Source organism: Balaenoptera ricei, chromosome 14, assembly GCF_028023285.1.
Source record: "Balaenoptera ricei isolate mBalRic1 chromosome 14, mBalRic1.hap2, whole genome shotgun sequence".
NCBI classification, from domain to species: Eukaryota; Metazoa; Chordata; class Mammalia; order Artiodactyla; family Balaenopteridae; genus Balaenoptera; species Balaenoptera ricei.
In genome coordinates this window covers 68,664,799-68,692,721 of record NC_082652.1, presented here as the reverse complement: position 1 = coordinate 68,692,721, position 27,923 = coordinate 68,664,799, and the positions used below count along the sequence as shown (strand labels likewise).

The window sequence follows — 27,923 nt, the reverse complement described above, 5'->3', positions numbered from 1 at the left end:
TGTCCTGCCCATTGCCCAAGGTGATTCCTTGGAGAACTTAGCTCCTTTATTGTGTACCGATTTCAGTTCAACTCTTAGGGAGTAACTGTCTCCAACTTCTTGGGTCCTATAGTAGGTTGAATGGTGGCTCTCCAAAGATGAGTCAACTCATAAGCTGTGAATGTGACTCTATCTGGGAAAGGGTCTTTGTAGGTGTAATTAAGATCATCCTGGGTTAGCGTAGGCTCTAAATCCAATGACAAGTGTCCTTATAAGAGGAGAGAAGGGAAGAAGACACACAAGGGAGCAGGCAATGTGAAGACAGAGTCAGAGATTGGAGTGATGCCTCTATAAGCCAAAGATTGTCAAAGATTGCCAGGGGTCATCAGAAGATAGGAGGAATGGAAAGATTCTCAGTCAGAGCCTCCAGATGAAACCAACACCGCTGACACATTGGTTTATGACTTCTGGCCTCAGAACTGTGAAAGGATAAATTATCACTGCTTGTGGTAATTTGCAACAGCAGCACGAGGAAACTAATACAAGTCCCCTTATTGTAGCCTTATTATTATATCGGAACAGTAAGAACTCAGTTGCCTGCGTGGTATCATATTATGGGCACCCAGAGGGGCTTCTCTGCTTAAAAAAGTCTTTTCTCCCACTTATTATCACAAGTGCCCCGAATCCACAGTGAATCCATCCTGATGTATAGAGTCAACAGAACTGTACACACATGTGCATCTCCAAGAATGTTCATGGCAGAGTTTTTTTGGTAATAGCCCCACATGACTATCAACAGATAACAGATAAGTGCATTGTGGTCTAGACACACAAAGGAATGTGATGCAGCACCAATGAATGAACCATGCCCCTGTACAGCAGCACAGATGAATCTCACATACATGATGTTGAGTGGAAGACGTTGGACCCCGAAGAATGTATATTGAATAAGTGCATTTATATAAATTTCAAAAGGAGTCATCTATGGTGTTAAAAGCCAGGATAGTGGCTAGGGAAGGAGGATGTGTGAGGAGGGGAGTCAGCAAGAGAGGGGCTTCTGGGGCACTGGCAACGTTCTGGATGGTGGATACCTAGGTGCTCCCTTTGTGATAATTTATTGACCTGTATATGCAATATCTGTGCATTTTATACATATTATAACCCACAATATAAAAGGTTTTTTTTTAATCCACTATGAGCAATTTCGGAAAAGCAGTATGTAAAAGAAAGCAATAATATAATTGTCTTAGTCTGGGTTTTGCCAGAGCAGTGCCGAGACAAGATTTCAGTACAGCAGTCTGATGGGGAGATGTTCCCAGGAAGCCCTGCTTAGGGGAGAGGGGCACTGAGATGGGAAAAGAAGGATGCAATAAAGGGGGGTTATGGGAGACTGAATAGGGTTCACTCACTTTAGAAACGCAGCAGAGAGAATCAGCATGCCTGGGTCCCCCAGAGGCATGAATAAGCCAGATTGCGTATCCTCCAACTCCCGTTCTCCAGGGCTCCCGCTGCTCCTGGGTGGTACCTCCTTGGCACCTGCGCTAAGAAGCTGAAAAACCTGAGGTGCTTGTAGGGGGCTTCACGGGTGGAATGTGGGATTCTGAGTGTCTGGGGCATATGGGCAGCCCACCAACTGCTTTTGCTGTGAGACTCTGTAACGTGAACATCTCAGAAGAAAATTAGGCATCAGAAGTAGGTCTGCATGGAATTTAGAAAAAGTGGAGACTGAGAGGCCACCTCTTCGGTTTATCACCAAAATTTCTAGGGGAATGGATGCCAGTGGACTGACATGGTTAGTCAGATTTTGAACACTTACCTTTAGAATGACTAAGAACTAAGTGAAAGGAAAAATTAAAACTCTCACAAAGCAAGCCCAGTCCTCAGAGTTCAAGGCATCCAAGCTTTAAAGATGCCACACACTGTCCTACGCTCAAACTTTACATGTCCAACGTTCACTGGGGCCTGGAATGTGGCAGGCCCGGCGATAAGTGTGCGGGATTCCGAGGAGAATAAAGCAGCGTCCACCCTAATGCAGTTTATGTCTGGATGGGGAGGCATAAAAAGAGGTCTTCCCGATTCCCCAAGTCATTCTTTCGTTCCCCAGGTGTCTGTCAGGCTTCCTGTGCATCACACACTGTTCAGGGCACCTGACTGACATCACTGAACAGAACAGATGAAAAAACCTGGGCCACGGCCTTCACTCTAGTCGGGGAGACAGACCATAAAAGTAAACGTCATAAATGAGTACTTTATAGAGTATGTTAGAAGCTGATAAGCGCTCTTGGAGTGGGGTCTTTGCGTGGACAAGGAAGGGGCTGCTCTACAGATCAGGCCTCCGTGAGATGTCACCTCCCAGTTCAACTGCTTGCAGTGAATCCTTGTCTGAAGGTATGATTCTGCAGGAAACCAAGCTGAAAGTGTCTAATACAGAAAATGAACCCAGATGGAGGTTTTGGAGGACCACGAGCTGGCTTTTGGATGCATTGTGTTTGAACTGCTTGTGGGTCTCCCAGTATAACATCTGGGAGGCGGCTAGACATCCGGGTCCTTAGCATCAGAAAGCAGCTGAGGCTGGCTAGGCAGGCTTGGGGGTGTCAGGGCACATGTCTCTCCGGTCAAGTTACCCAGGGAGAGTGTACCGTGTGAGAAGGCCAGGGAGGAGGGCAGAGCACTGAGAAACATCCAGCTCAGGCCGATGGAGGTGGGGGCTGCGAACAGCCTGAGAGGGAGGGGCCAGAGAGGTGGGAGGGGCCAGAGAGGTGGGAGGGGCCAGAGAGGTGGGAGGAGGGCATGGAGTCCTGCAGGTGCACGGATAGAGGCTCAAAGAGGAGGGAGAGGTCAACGTACCAAATCCACCACGGACGAGCAGGATGGGGGGCCTGGCTTCCCAGGTGGGACTTAGAGGTCCTTGGTGTCATCAGTGGGAACCATCTCAATGGAGCTCCATGGAGATGCGAGGCTCAGGTGACCCTGAGCTGAGAAGTGATTGGGAGATTGGGACAGAGTCGGCAAGTGGAGAAGAGCCCTTTGGGAAGCTTGGCTGTGACCTTGGGGGTGCGGGGCAGAGGGAGGATTGGAGGCTGAGATTCCTCTATGTTCACATCCTGAATGGAAAAAGCCACCACAGGTGGGGAGAGTGCAGAATAGTAAAAAATGAGAGTGAATGATGACAGGGAAACATTTTTAAGGAAGAAGATGTGGAAAGCAGGTGGATGGGGAGGTGGGAAGGCAGGAGGAGACACGCCAGTAGGCTTTTGACTTTTCAGAGCCCTTCACAACCAGTTGGGACCATCACTGGCCGTGAGGTAGACGAGATCGGGCTCTCCATTTTCCAGATGGGGAACTAGAGCACGGAGAAGTTCATGCCTGGTCCAAGGTCACACGGGGGACACCAGAATTCCCCATTCCTCATCCTGGGCACCGGCCCCCAGATCCCTCACCTTCTGAGTTCGCTCATGCACTTTCCAAACACACCAGGGAGCATGCAGAGGCCAACCGGCCTCCAAGTTGCTTCGAAAATGAACACTCGAGGCAGCGAGTGACTTGAGGCAGGCATTTATCCAGGTTGACAAAAGACTGAGAACCTGAGGGATAAGCTGGTGAGAGGAGGAAACCTGATTTCTACAGTTTGCAATGGCAAGAAGGCTTCCTGAGAGCCGGCACACCTCGCCAAGGGTCATTCGATAAGCGTGTATTGTGTTTCCTGCGTGCCCGGCACTGCGCCTGCACAACCTGGATGTCGCAGGGGACTTGCGGTTGCCGGCGAGCATGGAGGCCTATGAACGATGTGCAGCGGGAGGCTGGGGGTGGTAGTGTTGGATGCTGATTTAGAGCCAAGCAAGCCTGAAGCAGGTGAGACGTCCTTGCCAGCCAGAAAGGGTGGAATCAGTGAGCCCAGGGTATCTGGAGTGTCCAGGAACCTGGGCTCCAGTCCTGGCACTGCTTGGACAAGTCTGCAGGCCTCAGCCAGGTTAACACGTCTCTGAAGCCCTCCACCATCATCATATGGTCCTGTGTGAGCCACAGACCGTGTTGGCCCTAATACTCTGCAAGGGAAGGGGTGGGTACCTGTACAGGGCTCTAGGGAGGCAGGGAGGGAAGGATGGCTGCAGTAACAGACAGAAGGAAAGTGCCATTTACCCGAAATTTCCATCTCAAACAGGTGGCAGTGCCCACATGCAATTTTCAAAGCCCCCCTTGATGAGCGCTCCAGGGCTACAGGTGGCTCTGGGTTCCTCACACCTCCAGGGGGCTCTTATCTCCAGGCAGGCATTTCTATGGACAGATCTGAGCCAGGTTTAATAAATATTTTATTTTGTTACTTTAGATATTCATATGTTTATAGGCATCTGATTAATTTTTTAAAACATAGGGCTTGCTTTTTAGAAGCATATTAAAAAATCAAGAAAAAAATTAAACCAACATAAGTTTTATTGTAAACTCTTTTAGAATAAACTCGTTTACAAGTGCCCCTTGGGGATCTGCATGAACTTGGCTCGAACCTGATTCTGTGGTCTCCCCATGATGTCTAAGTGGTCAACATTGTACCTTCTCTGCTCCCCACAGAAACCCCACTGACACTGGGCATTCTGTGGTTTGCGTGGATGTTTCCTGAAGATCTGGGGGGTTAAGGGGATGACTGTCCCAGCACACTGTCCAGCCACACCCACCCCCCTCTCTCACCCCTGTCCCCACCCTCTGCTTCTCTCCCCATGGCTCCCTCGCCTGCACACCCAGGATATTCTGTCCCCTTCAGCAGGACAGTCATGTTACCCATGAGCCAACACACCACCTCAATTTCTACCCCAAGGGAAATTCTTACCAAATACAATGTTCTACCTAAAGAAGTCTGGAGAATACAATTTTCTCCACCAGCTTTCCCACAAGAGCATCTCGTTTGACAGTTTCAGTTCTCAGTGTAGCTCACAGCTGCAGCTGGGCAAACGGGTGCATCCAGGCATGGCGGTCAGGAACCTATACTCCAAACTGACCCCTCTCATCCTCATGTGCCCCCACTTTCCAGCCCACTGCAAGCTTGCTTCTTCTCCTGCCATTCTCCAGAACAGTGCTGTCCAACAGGGTATTCTGTGAGGATGGTAATGTTCTATTCTGAGTGGTCCAGCATGATAACCACTAGCCATGTGTGGCTACGGAGAACATGCAATGTGGCTCGTGGAACTGAATTTTAAATTTTATCTAAGTTTGACTTAATTTTAATTGCTACATATGGCTAAGTGGCAATTGTATTGGGCAGTGCAGCTCTAAGTTACTTGTTGACTTTCTAGTGAGCAAACTCAATGCGCACGTTTCTGTCTGAATCTCACTTTCAGTCCCTGCAGCATCCTTGCCCCTCTTCCAGCCACCACATCTCATCCTGGCCCTTCTCTTTTGTTCCCATAACTTCAAATACCTTACATACACCTACAACTCACAAATCTATTTCTTTCAATTAGACTTCTTTCCCGGGCTCCTGACCTAATTTCCAAATGTTCTGTGGATGTCTCCACAACAATCTCAAAATAAATATGTCCCAAAGTAAACTTATTATTTCTCCCCACATTTCCATATGCCCTTCAAACAAACTGATCTTTCTCTATTTCTGGGCTAAAAATGGGGGAGCCGTCTTCTTAAAATCCTCCTTCTCCCTCCATATGTAATCAGTCACTAAAACCTATGGAGTCGATGTGCCCCCGCGCTGGCTTTGTACGCGGAGCCGCCTGCCGGTCCTTTAACAATGGGCGGCGCGAGCGCCCCGGCGCTGGGCCCGAGCTGAGGCCGGCGCTTCGCGGCCGACTGTCCGCAGCATGAGCGGGGCCGGCGTCCCCCGCACGCTGGCGGGGCTGGGCCTGTGAGGGCCGCGGTTCCGGACTGAAGTTGCCGCGTCTGGCCAGGCGCGCCGCCCGGTCCCATGGAGCTGGAGGGTCAGTGGTGGCGGGGACAGCTGGCTGCCGATATCCATCAAGCTCTTCGATACAAGGAGCTGAAGTTACCTTCCTACAAAGGCCAGTCCCCTCAACTAAGTCTTAGAAGGTATTTTGCTGACTTGATTGCCATTGTGAGCAATCGTTTCACCCTCTGCCCTTCTGCCCGACATCTTGCTGTCTATTTGCTGGACCTGTTTATGGATCGGTATGACATCTCTATCCAGCAGCTGCATTTAGTTGCACTTTCCTGTCTGCTTCTAGCAAGTAAATTTGAAGAAAAAGAAGATAGTGTGCCTAAGCTGGAGCAGCTCAACAGCCTGGGTTGTATGACTAATATGAATCTAGTATTAACAAAACAAAATTTGCTACATATGGAACTATTATTATTAGAAACCTTTCAGTGGAACCTCTGCCTTCCAACAGCTGCCCATTTCATTGAGTATTATCTCTCCGAAGCCGTGCATGAAACCGATCTTCATGACGGCTGGCCAATGATTTGCTTGGAAAAAACTAAACTCTACATGGCCAAGTATGCAGATTACTTCCTGGAAGTATCTTTGCAAGATTATGCCTTTCTAAATTATGCACCTTCTTTAGTAGCTGCAGCATGTGTGGCTTCTTCAAGGATTATACTTCGTCTTTCTCCAACGTGGCCTACAAGACTGCATCGTCTTACTGCTTACTCCTGGGATTTCTTAGTGCAGTGCATTGAACGGCTATTGATTGCTCATGATAATGATGTGAAAGAAGCAAACAAACAGAGAGGACAGGCAGGACCTCAGCCAGCACAACTAAGTGTGTTCCAGACAGCCTCCCAGCCCTCTCGGGCAGTTCACTTTCAGCAGCCTCAGTATCTCCATCAGACACATCAGACCTCGCTGCAGTATCGCCATCCTGTATCGGAACAACCAAGCTGTCAGCAGATTGTATCTACCACACACACCTCATCTTACACACTACCGACATGTCCTGCTGGCTTCCAAACTAGTGTTCAGGGCCTTGGGCACATGCAGACTGGTGTTGGGATGTCACTGGCAATACCAGTAGAAGTTAAGCCCTGTCTGAATGTTTCTTATAACCGTAGTTATCAGATAAATGAACATTACCCTTGCATTACTCCATGCTTTGAAAGGTGATTTTATGCGAAGGTAAGACTGGTAACCCAGACTGTTTGTGACTCAAAGCTCTGGGGCAAGCTTTTTGTAAACTTCTCTTCAAAAGGAAAGGGATCCAAATGGCATCAGAAGTCTTCCAGCACCAGCACCAGGAAGACTGAATATCCCTTCCAACGCACCATGAATATCTGGGAGGACTAAGCTAACACTGCAAACACTTTAACAGTGTGTATGTCAAATCCTGTTAAAACACATCCTTATATGACACAAATTTTAAAGCCCCAACTGATGGTCCAAATATTTCAAAAACATTCAACACAACAGAAAACTTGGACAGACTTCAATTCGTCGTTTTGTGATTTGACCTGTGGTGGCCTCTGGGCCTTATGTTGGCTTATATGTCAGAAACTAATGTTTATCTGTGGACTTGCCAAACAGTCTTTTTATGAAGGAAAGTTACAGTATTAATTTTTGAAGAGGTCCTTTTTCTTATTCTGCAGTTTTGAGTTATATTTTTGATCTACAAATGAATCTCTGACTAAGTTTAAACTCATGAATTGCTATGCTATACCAGTCTGTGCAGTTAAAAAAATTTTTTTTAGATATTCTATATAACTTCCTATCACAGATAGTACAGGTACCTGGATTTATGTACTAAAATTAAGGGTGGAGTAGCTCTCTTATCTTAAAGTCATGGTCATAAATTTTTGTTGTTTTTTCCCCTAAAGATCAGCCTCAAATCTTTAGAATTAAACACATTTAACTCAGGGAATTTGAACTACTTGGAAACTTAACTGTAATGCAACATGCTTTGGGAATGTTATAGTATGAACTACCTTAATAACATAGGTTAGTATACTCCTGCTAGAATGTGTTTTCAAACGAGAACATAATTGTATCCTAGAATGAATGAAGTGGTGGTTCCTATCATTCATAATACATATATAAGTTTTGCATTTCTCAGTACAATCAATGATTTATACTCAGATTTGATATTATTCTAAAGTTTTTTCAAGGGAAGGCAAAACTGTAAAATGTCAGTACTAGAATAAAGTCCCATAGGTTTATTTTGAAGTGGAACATGGCCAGGGTAGTTCTCAGGTTGTGCTAGAGCAGCACTTTGTTACATGGAAGACAGGTTTTATAAGCAACCTTTGACTCCAGCTAGTCAAGAGTAAGCAGGCAAAGGTGACTTTCATTAGATTGGCCCCAGGACTGCCCTGGGACATTTCACTATACTGGTGATGAGTGAAAACAGCAATAAGTCATTACAGCAAGGGCAATTTGGGGGTAAAGAGTTTGGAGGGAATAAACTGAAAAAGTAAAAAGAAAAAAAAATAAAAATAAAACCTATGGAGTCCACATCAAACCATTTCCTGAAAGCATCCCCTTCTCTCTGTGCCCACCGCTGACACTATTATACATGCAGAGCTGGCTCTGTAACTTGTAGGTCCAGTGCAAAATGCAGGGCCCCTGCTGGGAGTGGGGAATCAGTCTCCCTTCCTATGTGCCTCCACCCAACCCACAGGTGGAAGGGCAAACGCTAAGGGATTGCAACCAAAGAGAAGCTGGGTACCTGCACTGGAGGTGGGCAAGGGGCCCCTGCTGAGTCACTCTGCAATGTGCCATGGCACTGCCAGCCCAGGGCAGTGGTGGCCACTGCCTTGTCCTGTCCAGAGATGCCAAGGAGCCTGCACTCAACCTTGGCCCTCTCTGAGCTTGACTTGGGCTCCGCTGGGGCTGGAGGGCAATACAGAACCTGACTCCCGTCCCCCACCAATGTAATGGGGTCAAGTGATAGGAGTGGGGAGGGGGAACTGGGTGGAACCTGAGGTGCCAGGGGCATGGCGTGGGGAGGCAGCGGGAGGTGGGACTGCCCAGGAACAGAGGCTGCAAGCCTTCAGAACATTCTTCATTGGCCACAGACTCTACTCACAAAACACAAATTCAAAGAAAAAAGGATCAAGAATTTCCAGATGGTGCCCTCAGAGCCTTAAACCCCTCATGCAGGGCCCTTCTGAATGAGGGACCCTGGGTGACTGCTCTGGTCGATTGCCTATGAAGGCCCCCTGCACACGTCCTAAAACTAGACCCACCAGAAGTTAGCTAGGGGTGGTACCTACCCCCTGGTGGCATTTGGAAATGTGTCAGGTGCATGAGGTTGTCACAGTGACTGGGGGGTGCTTATGGAATTTAGTGAGCAGGGATGGGAGACACTAAGTGTCCTGCTAAGCCTGGAACAGTCCTGAGTCAAACGATTAATAGTGCCCCCGCAGAAAAGCTGCCCAGGATGCTGCTATGTCCTATGGCGCATGCTGTTACTTCCACCCAGGATGCCTGTCCCGGGCTCCTTGCCTTATATTATAAACTCCTTAGCTATTCATCCCGAAGTCTCCTCTGGCCCAGCCCTGGGAAGCAGAGCCCGCTGTGTTTACTTTCCTTAGAGTCCCTATCGAGTTTCACTGTAGTTGCTGACTCACATGCCATCTCCTTCATGGCTGCAATCACATGGAAAGCTTCAGTCAAGAGGAAAGAGCCCTGGATTGGGAGCCAGGCTGCCTCTGGCTCCATCACTGTCTTTGCCACCCATGAACTGGGAGGACCTGGTAAGTCATTTCTCCTCCCTGAACATCCAGCTCTATTCTGCCATCATCAGAAAGCCCTCAAGTGCATCTCTGAAAACAACCCTTCAACTGGCACCGTAACCTTGATGAATGACACCACCTCCTCATCTTCATTTCCTCTGTCTTTTTTCCTGTCCAGCCTTGAACTGAAGGCGTAAATCATCTTTCCTTTATTCCAGGACACGCACACCTCTAGGTGGAGAAGGGAGATGGTAAAGAGATAGGGGCATTTCCTTAATTTCTCTTTCTGATTATATTCCAATAAAGATCTATTTAAAAAAAAAAAGAGATAGGGGCACAGATTAGCATTCCCACCTGTTGTTTTTTTAAAAATTGTGGTAAAATATATGTAACATAAATCTTACTATTTTAACCATTTTAAAGTGTACATTAAAATTAAGTACTTTCACAATGTTGTACAACTATCGCCACTATCCATGTCCAGAACCAAACAATAACTCCTCATTTCTCCCTCCCCAAATTCCCTGGCAACCACCATTCTATTTTATGTTGGTATGAATTTGTCTACTCTAGGAATCTTACATAAGTGGAATCATACCGTATTTGTTCTTTTGTATCTGATCTATTTCACTTTGCATAAAGTCTTCAAGGTTCATTCATGCTGTAGCACAGGTCAGAGTTTCCTTCTACTTAAAGGCTGAATAATATTCCATTGTTTGTATAGACCACATTTTGTTTATCCATTCATCCATTGGTGGACACTTGAGTTGCCCACCTGTTCTTTTTTTTTTTTTTTTTTCAATTTTATTTTATCTTTGGCTGCGTTGGGTCTTCATTGCTGTGCATGGGCTTTCTCTAGTTGCAGTGAGCAGGGGCTACTCTTCTTTGTGGTGCGCAGGCTTCTCATTGTGGTGGCTTCTCTTGTTGTGGAGCACGGGCTCTAGATGCGTGGGCTTCAGTAGTTGTGGCACATGGGCTCAGTAGCTGTGTCCCATTGGCTCTAGAGCGCAGGCTCAGTAGTTGTGGCGCAGGGACTTAGTTGCTCCGCGGCATGTGGGATCTTCCCGGACCAGGGATCAAACCCGTGTCCCCTTCATTGGCAGGCAGATTCTTAACCACTGTGCCACCAGGGAAGTCCCTGTTCTTTTTACTCAGCATACGCAGCATATCTCCTCTCTCATGCCCAGCCTCCATCATCCCATCGGATGTTACTTATAACACACAAATTCAAAGACAAAGTTACTAAGAGTGTCAAGACAGCTACAGCAGAACATTGAACCAAGGGTGGGCCCTTCTGAGTGTGGTGTCTTCTGTGACTGCACACGTCCCATGCCCATGATGCCAGTTCTGAGGAGTATCCAGTAAATGACCTGGGCTAAAGGAAAAGAAGCAGAGAAAAGCAGAAGGAAAACAGTGGCCAAAGGTTTATGCAGAGTGGCTCTCTTGAAGACCCCCAAACAGAAACAGCAAAAAGCAGGAAGATCAGCAAAATGAAATGACAGCCAACAGTTTGCAGTAAAAATGGAGGCAGAAGTACTTCCAAAATTATATGGAAGTACTCAAAATCTATGGCTTCCTAGGGCCATTCAGCATGGTCAAGCCTCACACAAGTCAGTAAATCCTGAGTCTATCAGGGCTTTGTTCCTGAGCCCAGGAATGTTCAGGAAGAAGCCTCAGCATCCTGAAGAGGGGGTGGGGTACATTGAGTATTTTCTGTTTAAAAATGTGTATGTAGGTTTTCTTTCTAACATATATAATAATATATATATATGTTTTAAGTTCTGATGGCTAGGAGGGTTAAGCTTTAAATTTTAAGAAAATCTGCTTGTGTAGCATACCACATAACTGAGATGCTATTGTAGCTTGACAACCTATAGCAAATGTTTAAAGCTCTAGGTAATTGCAGAAAAAAGTACTTGGAGGGCATGGGCTGTGTTTTCTATTTCTTTTGCATAACTGGTGATACTTGGTTAAGACACATATTAGGTTGTTGGTAAATTCTTGTTGAAGGGCTGTGTATGGTTTGGGGAGGAATTTGAAGTGAACCTGGTGAATGGTCCTGCTAATTTTACCTACATTTAAAGTTGGTTTTATTTAGAGAAGAGCTAACACCCATCCTTCTCAAACTCTTCCAAAAAATTGCAGAGGAAGGAACACTCCCACACTCATTCTATGAGGCCACCATCACCCTGATACCAAAACCAGACAAAGATACTACAAAAAAAGAAAATTACAGACCAATATCACTGATGAATATAGATGAAAAGATCCTCAACAAAATACTAGCAAACAGAATCCAACAACATATTAAAAGGATCATACACCATGATCAAGTGGGATTTATCCCAGGGATGCAAGGATTCTTCAGTATAGGCAAATCAATCAGTGTGACACCATATTAATAAATTGAAGAATAAAAACCATATGATCATCTCAATAGATGCAGAAAAAGCTTTCGACAAAATTTAACACCCATTTATGATAAAAAACTCTCCAGAAAGTGGGCATAGAGGGAACATACCTCAACATAATAAAGGCCATATACGACAAACCCACAGCAAACATCATTCTCAACGGTGAAAAACTGAAAGCATTTCCTCTAACATCAGGAACAAGACAAGGATGTCCACTCTCATCACTATTATTCAACATAGTTTTGTAAGTCCTAGCCTCGGCAATCAGAGAAGAAAAAGAAATAAAAGGAATACAAATTGGAAAAGAAGAAGTAAAACTGTCACTGTTTGCAGATGACATGATACTATACATAGAGAATCCTAAAGATGTCACCAGAAAACTACTAGAGCTAATCAATGAATTTGGTAAAGTTGCAGGATACAAAATTAATGTGCAGAAATCTCTCATTCCTATACACTAATGATGAAAAATCTGAAAGAGAAATTAAGGAAACACTCCTATTTACCATTGCAACAAAAAGAATAAAATACCTAGGAATAAACCTACCTAGGGAGACAAAAGACCTGTATGCAGAAAACTATAAGACACTGATGAAAGAAATTAAAAATGACACCAACAGATGGAGAGATATACCATGTTCTTGGATTGGAAGAATCAATATTGTGAAAATGACTATACTACCCAAAGCAATCTACAGATTCAGTGCAATCCCTATCAAATTACCAATGGCATTTTTTACAGAACTAGAACAAAAAATCTTAAAATTTGTATGGAGACACAAAAGACCCCGAATAGCCAAAGCAGTCTTGAGGGAAAAAAACAGAGCTGGAGGAATCAGACTCCCTGACTTCAGACTATACTACAAAGCTACAGTAATCAAGACAATATGGTACTTCCACAAAAACAGAAATATAGATCAATGGAACAGGATAGAAAGCCCAGAGATAAACCCATGCACCTATGGTCAACTAATCTATGAGAAAGGAGGCAAGGATATACAATGGAGAAAAGACAGTCTCTTCAATAAGTGGTGTTGGGAAAACTGGACAGCTACGTGTAAAAGAATGAAATTAGAGCACTCCCTAACACCATAAACAAAAATAAACACAAAATGGATTAGAGACCTAAATGTAAGACCAGACACTATAAAACTCTTAGAGGAAAACATAGGAAGAACACTCTTTGACATAAATCACAGCAAGATCTTTTTTGATCCACCTCCTAGAGTAATGGAAATAAAAACAAAAATAAACAAACGGGACCTAATGAAACTTCAAAGCTTTTGCACAGCAAAGGAAACCATAAACAAGACGAAAAGACAACCCTCAGAATGGGAGAAAATATTTGCATATTCTAAAAATAGAATTACCATATGATCCAGCAATCCCACTACTGGGCATATACCCAGAGAAAACCACAATTCAAAAAGACACATGCACCCCAATGTTCATTGCAGCACTATTTACAATAGCCAGGTCATGGAAGCAACCTAAATGCCCATTGACAGAAGAATGGATAAAGAAGATGTGGTACATATATACCATGGAATATTACTCAGCCATAAAAAGGAACGAAATTGGGTCATTTGTTGATACGTGGATGGATCTAGAGGCTGTCATACAGAGTGAAGGAAGTCAGAAAGAGAAAAACGAATATCGTATATTAACACATATATGTGGAACCTAGAAAAATGGTACAGATGAACTGGTTTGCAGGGCAGAAGTTGAGACACAGATGTAGAGAACAAACGTATGAACACCAAGGGGGGAAAACCGTGGTGGGGTGGGGATGGTGGTGTGCTGAATTGGGCGATTGGGACTGACATGCATACACTGATGTGTATAAAATTGATGACTAATAAGAACCTGCAGTATAAAAAAACAAACAAACAAAAAACAACTAATACTAAACTTTCTTTGGGTTATTTGTATGGAAATATGTTAACATAAATGTTTCAGACCTTACATGAAATTTCTAAAAATCTTATATGTTCTGGTATAACGTTATAAGTCATAATTCTAGTTATTACTTTAAAATGTATATCTCAGAAATAACTAAATTTCCTTGTCAATTGCATTATTATGAACTTTCCTCAAATCTTTAACCATGGTCCTTTTTAAGTCTTTTGTCATTTACAGACATTTCTGGGTGTACTCTGATGCTTTTGCAAAAATGTTCCTATAAAAGGGTTTCATCTTCAAGGAATTCATGGAAAAGACTCTGACAAGTACAGGTTTCTGGTAACTGACTATACTGCTGAACTGAATGAATAAGCATTTTCAGAACTCTAATGGAAAACAGATGAATTCATAAAAGTGCTAACAAAAGATCAAGATGAAAAACAAATTAATTACATGGGACTGAGTGAACTAATGAGGATGATTATAATTTTTGTGACTTTCTCTTTGAATAAAAAAAAAAAATCCCACAAGGACTCAGGGGCAAAAAAAATACAAATCAATTATCACTGCAAAGTAAAGGAGCTGTTTCAGTGAAAAAAAAAATTGGAAATGTAGTTTTAAAATTTTTGGCTTTTCCTCTTTTTAAATATAAATATGTAAGGCTATAAATTATCCTTGGGAATTCCCTGGTGGTCCAGTTATTAGGACTTGGCACTTTCACTGTTAAGCGTCTGGGTTTGATCCCTGGTCAGAGAACTAAAAACCCGTAAGCCACAGCATGGCAAAAAAAAAAAAAAAAAAAAAAAAAAAAATTTATCCTTGAAGAACTATTTTCACTGCATTTCATATGTTTTCATTATCGTTCAATTCTGAGTATTTTTAAGTTTCCATTGAGAATTCTTCTTTGACCTATGAGTTATTTGGAAGTGTGTTAATCATTTCCAAATAGCAGTATTTAGTGTACATTTTTGTTATTATCTTCTAACCTAATTGCATTGTGATCAAAGAATCTTGCCTGTATGATAGTTATAGTTTGAAATTTGCTCTGTGACTAGTATATAATCAATGTTTGTAAATGTTACATGTGTGCTTGTGGTAGTTAGTCTCCAAGGTGGCCCCCAATTATTCTCATCTCAAGGTGTTTATTCTTTTGGGTAGTCCCCTCCCACGTTGAATAATAGGGCTGTTATGTACAACCAATATGACGTTGCAGAAATGACAGTATGGGACTTCTGAGGCTACATCGTGAAACACATTGCAGTGTCCATCTTTTGGACTGAGGTTGTTCACACTGAGGGAAGCCAGCTGCAATGTCATGAAGACACTCAAGCAGCCCTGTGAAAAGTCCTACATGGGAAGGAACTGAGGCTTCCTTCCAACCACTAGCACCAGTTTACTTGTTATGTGGGTGAACCTGTTTGAAAGCAGATCCTCCAGGTCCAGTCAAGACTGTGGCCACTGACAACACATCTCTGAATCTCATGAGACATATTGAGGCAAAACCACCCAGCCAAGCTGCTCCTGAATTCCTGACCCACAGACACTTAGAGATTTAAAAAATGCTTATTTTTGTTTTACACTATTGAGTTTGTGCAGCAGTGGATAACTAAGACAGTTTTGAAGAAGATTTTGTACTCTCTATTGTAGAAAGGAGAATTATGTACAGTCAAGCTTCTGTTCATTCAATTTTATTGTTTATATCTTCAATATATTTAGTGAATTTTTATCTGCTTGACTTGTCAGCAATTTAAGAAAATGTGTTGAAATCTCCCATTGTAATGGTGGATTTGTGGATTTTATATTGTAGCCCTATCAAATTTTCTTTATATACCTTAAGGCTACTTTGTTAGGTGCATGCATGGTATGATTAAAGAGGAAAAATAAAACTAAAAAATAAATAAATAAATAAATAAAGTTGGTTTTGTCTACATGACTACTGTTCTTGCACCTACTAAATTAATACTCATTCCTTCATATGGGCAAATATACATTTTGTGTTCAAATTTCTCCTATTGTCTCATGTCCTCTCATTTTTATGATTTTTCTTGTTTATTGAGATGTAACTTACAGATGGTAAAATGCACAAATTCCAAGTGTACACCTTGACAGATTTTTACATGGATGTACATTGGCATAGCTAAAGTATATCCCAAAGTGGTAGCATCAAATTTACACTTCTGCCAGCAATGTGTGAGAGATCAGTTTGCTTTGTATTCTCACTAACACTTAGTATTATTGGTACTTTTAATTTTAGTCCTTATGATTGGGAGGGGCAAAGGGTAGATATATCTCTGATGCATAACGATGTTGAGAGCAGCTTTATGTATGTCTGTCCTTGTTCGTTATTTTAAAAAATTGGCTTGTCAATCTTTTTCATATCGATAATAGGAGTTCTTTATATGTTCTGGATATTAGTCAGAATATATACATATCTTCTCCCAATCTGGCTGGTTCTTCCAATCTATTTTTATCTTGTCTTTTGATTAAAAGATATTCTTAGCTTTAATGAAGTCTAATTTATCAATCTATCCTTTTTTTGGTTAGTGTTTTTCTGTACCCTATTTAAGAAAAATTTGCCTTTCTAAATGTAATGAAAAAATCTTCTGTATTTTTCTGTAGAATTAATGTTTGTGTATGATGTGAGGTAGTTTGTGTATAATGTGAGGTAGGTAGGGGTCAAGGTTAATTTTTACATATGGATATCCACTTGGCCTAGCATTATCTTTTCACCACTGAGTAGTAGTAATGCCTCCATCATAAAGCAAGTTAACGCATGTGTAGAACGGTTTCTTGGCTCTCTATTTGACTCATCTGTTTATCTGTAGTGTTACCTATAACATACTGTTTAGTTACTACAGCATTATATTAATTATTGCTCTCTAGTACCCCAAACTGTATGTAATCACTGATCTGCTTCCTTTCACTATAGTTTGCTTTTTCTAGAATTGCATATAAAGGGAATTATACAGTATGCACCCCTTTGTTTCCTGCCTCTTTCACTCAGCAGAATGTTTTTGAGATTCATCACTTTTGTTGTGTGTTTCATTAGTATGTTCCTTTTAATTGCAGAATAGTATTTCATTGCATGGATATACGGATATCTGTTTATTCATTCACCTGTTGATGGACATTTGGGTTGTTTCTATTTTTTTGCTATTATGAATAATGATGTTATAAACATTTATGTACAAAAAAAGAAATAAAGTTGTTTTTGTCTAAAAGCTCACAGAAACACAAATGAGATATCAAAACATTAAGAAGTACGGTTTGCTATGTGTTCTTCCAAAAACTACCTATAATAAATGGCTTTTGTTAAACGTTCACTCTAAAAAATTATTGAGTGAATGAATGAAAAAGACGAAGTGGTGAGAGGAGATAGCAACTCTGTCAGTAATTAGGGTCTCAGTTTCCTCAGTTTTAAAATAAGCTTTCAACTGTATGGTGCATTCCAACTTAAAATTCTATGATTCAGTAAATATTTATAAGCTCAGTTAAGATGGTCACTGCTTGATAAGAGGAAAGGAAGTACAATTATGTAACATGGCGATTCATTTACTACCAGGTATTAAACCAAACAGTGGGTGGTGCACTTTTCTACAAACACAAGAGTAAGTGGCAGGTAGAGAGTCAGAAGAAGACACATTAATTCATTCAATCAGGAATTACTAAATGCGTACAAGAGCCAACCTACTAGGCATGCTGTGGGTTAAAGTAACTTCAAGCTACTAATGTGGAGACAAGTTGCTGACAAACGAATAAAGCTATAACAAGGCCTTGTTGGGCACGATGACATCAAGATTCCTGTAAGATGACAGGAGAGACTCGAGTGTCCAGAGAAGGAGTGGCCTCCCTGTGGGCCAGAGGGGGTGTCGAGTTTGCCTAACTCCCACTTGTCTATAGCTAGGGTGGGTCCATCTGCTCCACTCTATGGGAAGGATTATGGAAACTTTTAACCAACTATTCACTCAGCAAAATATTTCTTGAGCACCTACTAAGTGCCAGGTACTGTGCAAGGCACTGGAGATACAAAGGTGAGCAAATGCAGTCCTGTCCCCAAACTGCTCAGATGGTGATTGGGGACCATCGTGGTGATGGAGGGCAGTGCAGTGTGGCAGTCTGGGTTGGCAGACACAGTTGCATGGTACCTGGCCACCACCCACTACTGTTGCCTTTCCTAAAGAATGATGGCAAGTTTCCTGTTGTGTTTGCATATTGCCTCAGCATCCTTCTTGACACAGCAACCAGGTAATCACTATGCATCAATCAGACCTGGCACAAAAGACAGAACCTATTTGCTTCCAGGCAACAAGGGCTATAAATAACACTGCACACACTTGCTATGGGAGCACAGAGAAGCAGGTGGTTAGTGCTTTTGGGTGGAATTTGGGTAAGAAGTCACAGAGTGGATGACAAATCAACTGGACTTCAAAGGATAAATAGATTTCTGCAGGTTAGAAACTGCCAGGCCTCCTTTCACTCCATGCACTGTTGCTGGCTTATTTGCAACTTGGAGAGAAGGTAATAGTTCCTGGAAAACATGACTTCCTTTTTGGTAAGGGTGGATACTACTCAGGGTCCCTCAGATCAGGGCCCTGATGGGAGTAGCAGACCCCTGGGAGGGATGGAGCCTTGAGGTGTAGTGTGGCTGAACCAGCCTGTTGGAGAAAGCCCAGGTTGCTGGCCCAGCCACTGGGTTTTCTCTGGCAGAAGCATGTCCAGCCTCTTCATGTAGCTGGTGCCAAGCAGGCCAGGCACAGTGAGCTCATGGCGTTTCATGAGTCCTGGAGCTGGAGACTTAGGGTGGAGGGAAGCAGAGGGCTGGAGATAGCTCTACTGGCTCCAGGTTTGTAGCAGTCAGGGTTCTGGGCCAATGGAGATGGGAAATCTTCTGGGCTTTCAGACGTTGTGTCATATGATTGTTTATTTGGGAAGAAGAAGCCATCCAGGGAGCACTGGTGCCCATCACCAGCTCCTGAGAGAGAAACCCAGCTGGAGCACGTATTACCCTCCTCACCCACTTGCCCGTGGAGCACATAGACACACAGGCGCACATCCCCTCATCACCTGCCCCACTGCCCCCACCCCGTGCGTACAGGTGAGGTGAGTTCGTCATGCTCAGCAAGCGATAACAGAGTTCCAGAGCCCTGCTGCCTACATTTCTACCCAAATTGTGCCACAGGGACCCGGTTCTCCTGTCTCTCTGGGGCAAGTCATGTCTTGCCAAACCTTGGTTTTCCCGTCTGTAAAATGAAGAAAGGAAAATTCTTCAACCTACCACCTGAGAAAACAGAGAGAGAAGAGCTGTGTAGAACAGAACAGCTCCAACCATACGGTGAGCAATCTTTGTCCTCATGACAACCACCCAGGCTTGAGAGTTATGGAGTCACAGCAGACTCCCTTCTTCCCTCCATATTCAATCACTCATCAAGTCCTGTTGACTCTTACAGGTATCTAACAATCATCACCTCCTCCCTATCCCCACTGCCTCTGTCCTAATTTAGACCCTAGTTACATGCACCTGAGCCACTGCAATAGCCTTCTCACCATCTCCCTGCCTCCGTGCACCTACCCCCATCTGTCCTCACATTGCCCTAGGGAATGCCTCTGGTTGGATACTTCCTGTCCTCAAACCTTTCAGACCTCCTCCTTGCCTCTAACTTCAAATTCCTCCCTGATCTTCACTCACCTACTCTTCCAGTGGTATCTTCTATCTTTCCCATATTGATCTGCTATGCCACAGCCACACTAGGCTTCTATTTCTTGAGCTAATTTTGCAAATTCTTAACTTTGTACATTTCCCTTTATTCTGAGATGTGCTTTTTTTTTTTTTTTTAAGTACTCATCATATCTACCTATGTGGAAAAACAGCAAAGTAAGTTCCAGATTAATTAAAGATATATATGTGAAAAGAATGAAATCATAAACACATTGGGAGAAAATATGGGTGAATATATATATATACACACTTTGGAGTCAGAAAGGTGTTTCTAATATGACACCAGCCATAGAGTGGATAACATCTCAATCAAGCTTCAGGAAATAAACAACTAAGCAATGTTTAAAACTTCTATACATCAAAACAAATTTTAACAGAAATGCATGGCAAAAGTTTGGAAAGTCATCAACAAATTGTTAAAGGTGGTTATATGGGGGGAGAAGAGTAAAATTCTTATGTTTTGTGGATGTTATGGTGAATTTAATTTTTTTAACCTAATATACTTACATATTATTAGAAATGTATAGAGATGATATATTCCTTTGTAATCTAGAATATTAAAGATATCAATACAAACAAAATTTAAAAGCTAATAGCAAAGTGGTAAAAATATTTGCAATATATGTGACAGTCAAGGGATTAATAACCTCACTATGTGAAGAGCTCTTACAAAAATAAGAAAAAAAAAAAAAGAACAACCCGTTAGGAAATTGGCCAAGGGCACAAATATGCAATTAACAAAAGAAAAATATTTATGGCCAAAAAAACGTATGGAGAAATATCAGCCTCATTAATAATTTCAAAATCTACATTAAAACAAGAAGTTTGGCAAAGATAGGTAGATTGATAGATAGATTAAAAGGTAGATAATCTATCCTTGCCAAACTTCCTGTTTTAATCTACATTTTGAAATTATTATTATTTTTTTTAAAGGTTTTTTTTTTAAATTAATTAATTAATTAATTTTTGGCTGTGTTGGGTTTTTGTTTCTGTGTGCAGGCTTTCTCTAGTTGCGGCGAGCGGGGGCTACTCTTCATTGCAGTGCGTGGGCTTCTCATTGTCTTGGCTTCTCTTGTTGTGGAGCACAGGCTCTAGACACGCAGGCTCAGTAGTTGTGGCTCACGGGCTTAGTTGCTCCGCGGCATGTGGGATCTTCCCAGACCAGGGCTCAAACCCGTGTCCCCTGCATTGGCAGGCAGATTCTTAACCACTGCACCACCAGGGAAGCCCTGAAATTATTAATGAGGCTGACATTTTTCCATCTGTTTACTCTATATATAGTGAACTCTTAGACACTCTTAGGTACTGCCAGCAGGAATGCACATTGGTACATTATTTTGTCAGGCAATTTGACAAGAGCTATCTAATCTTACAAATGTGTATATATTTTGACCCAGAAATTTCATTTCCCACATTTATTCGCAAGAAATATTAGAGCAACCCAAAGAGGACCACACCAACACATTGTCATTAAAATGGCAAAAATTAAAGATAAAGAGAGAATATTAAAAGCAGCAAGGGAAAAGCAACAAGTTACATACAAGGTTATCAGTTGATTTTCAGCAGAAACTCTGCAGGCCAGAAGAGAGTGGCATAATATATTTAAGGTGATTAAGAGGAAAATTCTACAACCAAGAATAGTCTACCCGGCAAAGCTCTCATTCGGATTTGTTGGTGAGATCGAAAGTTCTACAGACAAGCAAAAGCTAAAAGACTTCAGTACCACCAAGCTAGCTTTACAAGGAATGTTAAAAGAATTTCCCTAAGCAAAAAAGAAAAGGCCACAATTATAAACATGAAAACTATGAAAGGAAAAAGCTCATCAATAAAGGCAAATATACAGTAAAGATAGTAAATCAACTATGTACAAAGCTAGTAGCAAGGTTACAAGACAAAAGTAAAATCACCTATATCCACAATGAGCAGTTGAGGGATACACAAAACAAGTAGATGTAAAATATGATGTCAAAAACAGTAATCATAAAGGGAGAAGAGTAAAAATGCAGTGTTGTTAAAATGCATTTGAAATTAAGAGATCAGCAACTTAAAACAATCACATGTATATATAGATTGCTATATATAAACTTCATGGTAACCACAAACCAAAAATCTATAATAGATACACACACAAAAAAGAAAAAGGAATCCAAACATAACACAAAAGATAGTCATCAAATCAAAAGGGAAGAAAGCAAAAAAGAAGAAAGGAACAAAAAAGAATTACAAAAACACCCCAAAATAATTTATAAAATGTCAATAAGCACATACATATCAATAGTTACTTTAAATGTAAATGGATTAAATGCCCCAATCAAAAGACATAGAGTGGCTGAATGGATACAAAAGCAAAACCCATACATATGCTGCCTACAAGAGACTCACTTCAGATCTAGAGATACAGGCAGACTGAAGCTGAGGCAATGGAAAAAGGTATTCCACATAAATGGAAATCAGAAGAAAGCTGGAGTAGCAATACTTATATCAGACAAAATAGAATTTAAAATAAGACTATAAAAAGAGAAAAAGAAGGATACTACATAATGATCAAGGGATCAATTCAAGAAGAAGACATAACAATCATAAATTTATACATGTACCCAACTTTGCCTAAATATATAAGGCAAATATTAATGGACATAAAAGGAGAAATCGACAGTAACACAATAATAGTAGGGGACTTTAACACCCCACTTACATCAATGGACAGGTCATCCAGATAGAAAGAACAATAAGGAAACAGTGGCCTAAGTGACACATTATACCAGATGGACTTAATGATACATATAAAACATTTCATCCAAAAGCAGCAGAATACATATTATTTTCAAGTGCATATGGAACATTCTCAAGGATAGATCACATGCTAGGCCACAAAACAAGCCTCGATGAATTTATGAAACTTGAAATCGTATCATGCATCTTTTCCAACCACAACACTGTGAGACTAGAAATCAACTATAAGAAAAAACCTGCAAAAAACACAAACACGTGGAGGCTAACAATATGTTACTAAACAACCAATTATTCACTGAAGAAGTCAAAGAAGAAATAAAAAAATACCTGGAAACAAATGAAAATACAACAATCCAAAACCTATGGGACACAGCAAAAGCAGTCCTAAGAGGTAAGTTTATAGTGATACAAGCTTACCTCAGGAAACAAGAGAAATCTCAAATAAACAACCTAACTTTACACCTAAAGAAAGTAGAAAAAGCAGAACAAACAAAACCCAAAGTTAGTAGAAGGAAATAAATGACAAAGATCAGAACAGAAATAAATGAGACTAAAAAAATAGAAATGATCAATGAAACTAAGAGCAGGTTCTGAGAAAAGATAAACAAAATGATAAACCTTTAGTCAGACTCATCAAGAAAAAAAAGAGAGAGGGCCCAAATTAATAAAGTTATAAATGAAAAAAAGAGAAATTACAACCAAAATCACAGGAGTGCAGAAGATCATACGAGATTGCTACAAAAAACCATATGCCAATAAAATGGACAACCTAGAAGAAATGGACAAATTTCTAGAAATGTACAATCACCCAAGACTGAATCAAAAAGAAACAGAAAATATGAACAGATCAATTACCAGTAATGAAATTGAATCAGCAATTTAAAAACTCCCAACAAACTGAAGTTCAGGACCTGATGGCTTTGCAGGTGAATTCTACCAAACATTTAGAGAAGAGTTAACACCTATCTTTCTCAAACTATTTCAAAAAAATCGCAGAGGAAGGAACACGTCCAAACTCATTCTATGAGCCCAGCATCACCCTAATACCAAAACCAAACAAAGATATCACACACATGCAAAAAAGAAAACTACAGGCTAATATCACTGATGAACATATATGCAAAAATTCTCAAAAAAATATATTAGGAAACCAAATCCAACAATACATTAAAAGGATCATACAACATGATCAAATGGGGTTTAACTCAGGGATGCAAGGATGGTCTAATATCTTCAAATCAACAATGTGATACACTATATTAACAAACTGAAGAATGAAAACCATATGATTATTTCAACAGATGCATAAAAAGCCTTTGACAAAATTCAACATTCATTTATGATAATACCTCTCCAGAAAGTGGGCATAGAGGGAACGTACCTCAACATAATAAAGGCCATATATGATAAGCCCACAGTTGACATCATAGTCAACAGTGAAAAGCTGAAATTACTTCCTCTAAGATCAAGAACAAGACAACGATGCCCACTCTCACCACTTTTATTCAACATAGTATTGGAAGTCCTAGCCACAGCAATTAGATAAGAAAAAGAAACAAAAGGAATCCAAATTGGAAAGGAAAAATTAAAACTGTCACTGTTTGCAGATAACATGATACCATACATAGAAAATCCTAAAGACTCCACCAAAAAACTACTAGAGCTCATCAATGATTTTGGTAAAGTTGCAGGATACAAAATAATAGAAAGAAATCTGTTGCATATCTATACACTAACAATGAATTATCAGAAAGAGAAATTAAGGAAACAATCCCACTTATATTCACATCAAAAAGAATAAAATACCTAGGAGTAAACTTACCTGAGGAGATAAAAGATCTATGCTTGGAAAACCATGACACTGATGACAGAAATTTAAGATGACACAAACAGATGGAAAGATATACCAAGTTCATGGATTGGAAGAATTAATATTGTTAAGATCACCATACTACCCAAGGCAATCTAAGATTCAGTGAAATCCCTATTAAAATACCAATGGTGTTATTCACAAAATTAGAACAAATAATTTAAAATTTGTATGGAAACACAAAAGACCCCAAATAGCCAAAAGAGTCTTGAGAAAGAAGAACAGAGCTGGAGGAATCATGTGCCCTGGCTTTAGACTATACCACAAAGCTACAGTAATCAAAACAGTATGCTACTTGTACATAAACAGACACATAGATTAATGGAACAGGATAGAGAGCCCAGAAATAAACCCATGCACTTACAGTCAATTAATCCACAATAAAGGAGGCAAGAGTATACAATGGAGAAAAGACATTCTCTTCAATAAGCGGTGCTGGAAAACTGGACATATACATGTAAAAGAATGAAATTAGAACATTATCTAATACCATATACGAAAATAAACTCAAAATGGATTAAAGACCTAAATGTTAAGTCTGGATACTATAAAACTCATAGAAGAAAACATAGGCAGAACACTGTTTGACAGAAATCACAGCAATATTTTTTTGGATCTGTCTCCTGAAGCAAAGGACATAAAAGAAAAAATAAACAAATGGGACCTAATTAAACTTAAAAGCTTTTGCACAGCAGAGGAAACCATTGACAAAATGAAAAAGACAACCTACAGAATGGAAGAAAAATTTGCAAATGATATGACCACTAAGGGGTTAACATCCAAAATATATAAACAGCTCATACAACTCAATCTCAAAAAACAAACAAACCTGATTTTAAAATGGGCAGAAGGGGGGCTTCCCTGGTGGCGCAGTGGTTGAGAATCTGCCTGCTAATGCAGGGGACACGGGTTCGAGCCCTGGTCTGGGAAGATCCCACATTCTGCGGAGCAACTGGGCCTGTGAGCCACAATTACGGAGCCTGCGCATCTGGAGCCTGTGCTCTGCAACAGGAGAGGCCGCGATAGTGAGAGGCCCGTGCACCGCGATGAAGAGTGATCCCCGCTTGCTGCAACTAGAGAAAGCCCTCGCACAGAAACGAAGACCCAACACAGCCCCAAATAAATAAATAAAATAAATAAATAAATAAATAAATAAAATGGGCAGAAGGTCTGAACAGACATTTTTCCAAAGAAGACATACAGATGGCCAACAGGCAGATGAAAATATGCTTAATATCGCTAATCAAACACACTCTGACCCTTTGTCCCATGCATAGGAAGGGCTCCAGGACTCACGCCCATAGAGTAATTCCTGCTAGGGCCAGACTCCAGTTCCAGGAGGGTGGATAGCTGCCTCTTACCAGTGTAGTATTTGTTTTGTGGATTTGAGCAAGACTGGGCCACCAGAAAGGTGCAGACATGCTGATTTGAGGTGACTCTTATGAATACAGGATGAGTCTGGGGCTCTGGGCAACTGGTGGTCCACTGCTGACCCCTGGGCTTGAGCTGTGTATGCGGGTTGGCACAACAGCTCTCATCCTTATGTAATCAGACCATGGTGCTGCTGTTGGTCTATAGCACCCACCCAAGGGCTGCAGGTCTGGTGGCAGGCATCCTTTACTCCAGGTGTCCCTACCCTGGCACCCAACCCAGTCACCCTGCACCCTCACTAGGCTCTGTGCCATGGGTCAGGCAATCCTCCAGCAGTGGCAGTGGCCATTTCCTCTGATGGCTTCTGAGACCACTTTTCCACAATGCCTATGGGCTTTTCTTATCAATGTCCTCTCTTACCTCCAACTGATGTGGCGATGTCATGCCTTTTCAGGTTGGTATTAAGACATGTTGGACAAAGGTATGATGTTCCTTGCATAAGAATTCCTCTCTTCTCACCCCACCTGCAGGCTCCTCACCCATCCTTCCCACTGGCAGCAGTCTGTAGAAAGCAGGAGATGTTAGTTTTCTAGGGCTGCTGTAACAAATTACCATAAATGTAGTGTTTGAAAGACAACAGAAATTTATTTTCTTACAGTTCTAGAGGCCAGAGTCTTGAAATCAAGATGTCAGCAGGTTTGGTTCTTCCTGGAGGCTCTGAGTGAGTCTGTTCCAGGCTTCTCTCTTAGCTTCTGGGTTGCCAGCGATCCTTGCTGTTCCTTGGTTTATAGATGAATTATTCCAATCTCTGCCTCCATCTTCACATGGCATTATCCCCTGTGTGTGTCTGTGTCTCCAAATTTCCCTTTCCTTATAAGAATACCATTTATTAGATTTAGGGCCCACCCTAATCCAGTGTGACCTTATCTTAACTTGATTTTATTTTTAAAAACCCTATTTCCAAATAAGGTCATATTCACAAGTTCCGGGTGGATATGAATTTTAGGGGGACACTATCCAACCCAGTATACAGGGATTTGGTCAATATTCAAAGAGGTCACATTCTAGGAAGGTAGTGATTATAGTCTAAAGAATTTAAGAGAAAACATGGGTGGGAGATGTGTTGTTTTATGTTTATACTACATAATCCCAAATGGTAAATTTAACATGATCTGGAAATGAGTGATGGCTCACATTTTCCTGTTTACACTGGGTAAGAGGTCCTCATCAACAAAGCACAATAACAACTTTTGAGAGTGTTATTGTGTCAACAAAGCACAATAACAATTTTTGAGAGTCGTTAGAATTCAGTGCTCACAGACTGCAGGATGGATGATGCAACATCATGAGTTGGTGGTGTAAAGCAGTGGTCCCCAACCTCTTCAGCACCAGGGACCAGTTTTGTGGAAGACAATTTTTCCACGGACCGGGGTGGGGGGGGGGATGGTTTCAGGATGATTCAAGCGCATTACATTTATTGTGTACTTTATTTCTATAATTATTACATTGTAATATATAACGAAATAATTATACAACTCACCATAATGCAGAATCAGTGGGAGCCCTGACCTTGTTTTCCTGCAACAAGATGGTCCCATCTGGGGGTGATGGGAGACAGTGACACCCTAAGTGTGTTGCTTATGTCCAGTCCACTCTGTAAGATGCAGCTTAGTTGCCACTTGCCACTCACTGATAGGGCTTTGATATGAGTCTGCAAGCAACTGATTTATTATGGTCTCTGTGCAGTCAAACCTCTCTGCTAATGATGATCTGTATTTGCAGCCGCTCCCCAGCATTAGCATCACCGCCTCAGCTCCACCTCAGATCACCAGGCATTAGATTATCATAAGGAGAGAGAAAACAAGATCCCTTGCATGCGCAGTTCACAGTAGGGTTCCCGCTCCTATGAGAATCTAATGCCACCACTGATCTGACAGGAGCAGAGCTCAGGCGGTAATTCGAGCGATGGGGAGTGGCTGTAAATACAGGTGAAGCTTTGCTGGCTTGCCCACTGCTCACCTCCTGCTGTGTGGCCTGGTTCCTAACAGGCCACAGACCACTACCGATCTGTGGCCTGGGGGTTGGGGACCCCTGGTGTAAAGGAACTGCAGAGGCAAGAAAAACTATAGTGTTTCAATACAAATAGGTTCTGAGGAACCATGGCGTTCTGAGTAACAGTGGTGCTACCCTTTCTCAAGGTGGGAGACATGAAATTAACTAAGAATGGTGCATTTGGCAATAGTGAACAAGAAAGGAAGTGAAAAGGTGGTTTTGTGACTTGAACAGGAAGAGGCGGTATCTGGACACTATGAAG

At 41.7% G+C, this 27,923-nt stretch overlaps 1 protein-coding gene across 1 annotated transcript; it reads left to right on the top strand.

The window, feature by feature from the left end:
• Window positions 1–5,684: 5,684 nt before the first annotated feature.
• On the top strand, window positions 5,685–7,137 carry LOC132347547 (cyclin-J-like). The gene has a single exon (XM_059894145.1). It carries the CDS (start codon window positions 5,888–5,890, stop codon window positions 7,037–7,039), a length of 1,152 nt encoding a protein of 383 aa, XP_059750128.1. The 5' UTR covers window positions 5,685–5,887; the 3' UTR covers window positions 7,040–7,137.
• The last annotated feature ends 20,786 nt before the right edge of the window (window positions 7,138–27,923 follow it).

Excerpts from the sequence above, each read along its gene's own strand:
- LOC132347547 (XM_059894145.1), top strand. The coding sequence starts at position 5,888 with ATGGAGCTGGAGGGTCAGTGGTGGCGGGGACAGCTGGCTGCCGATATC.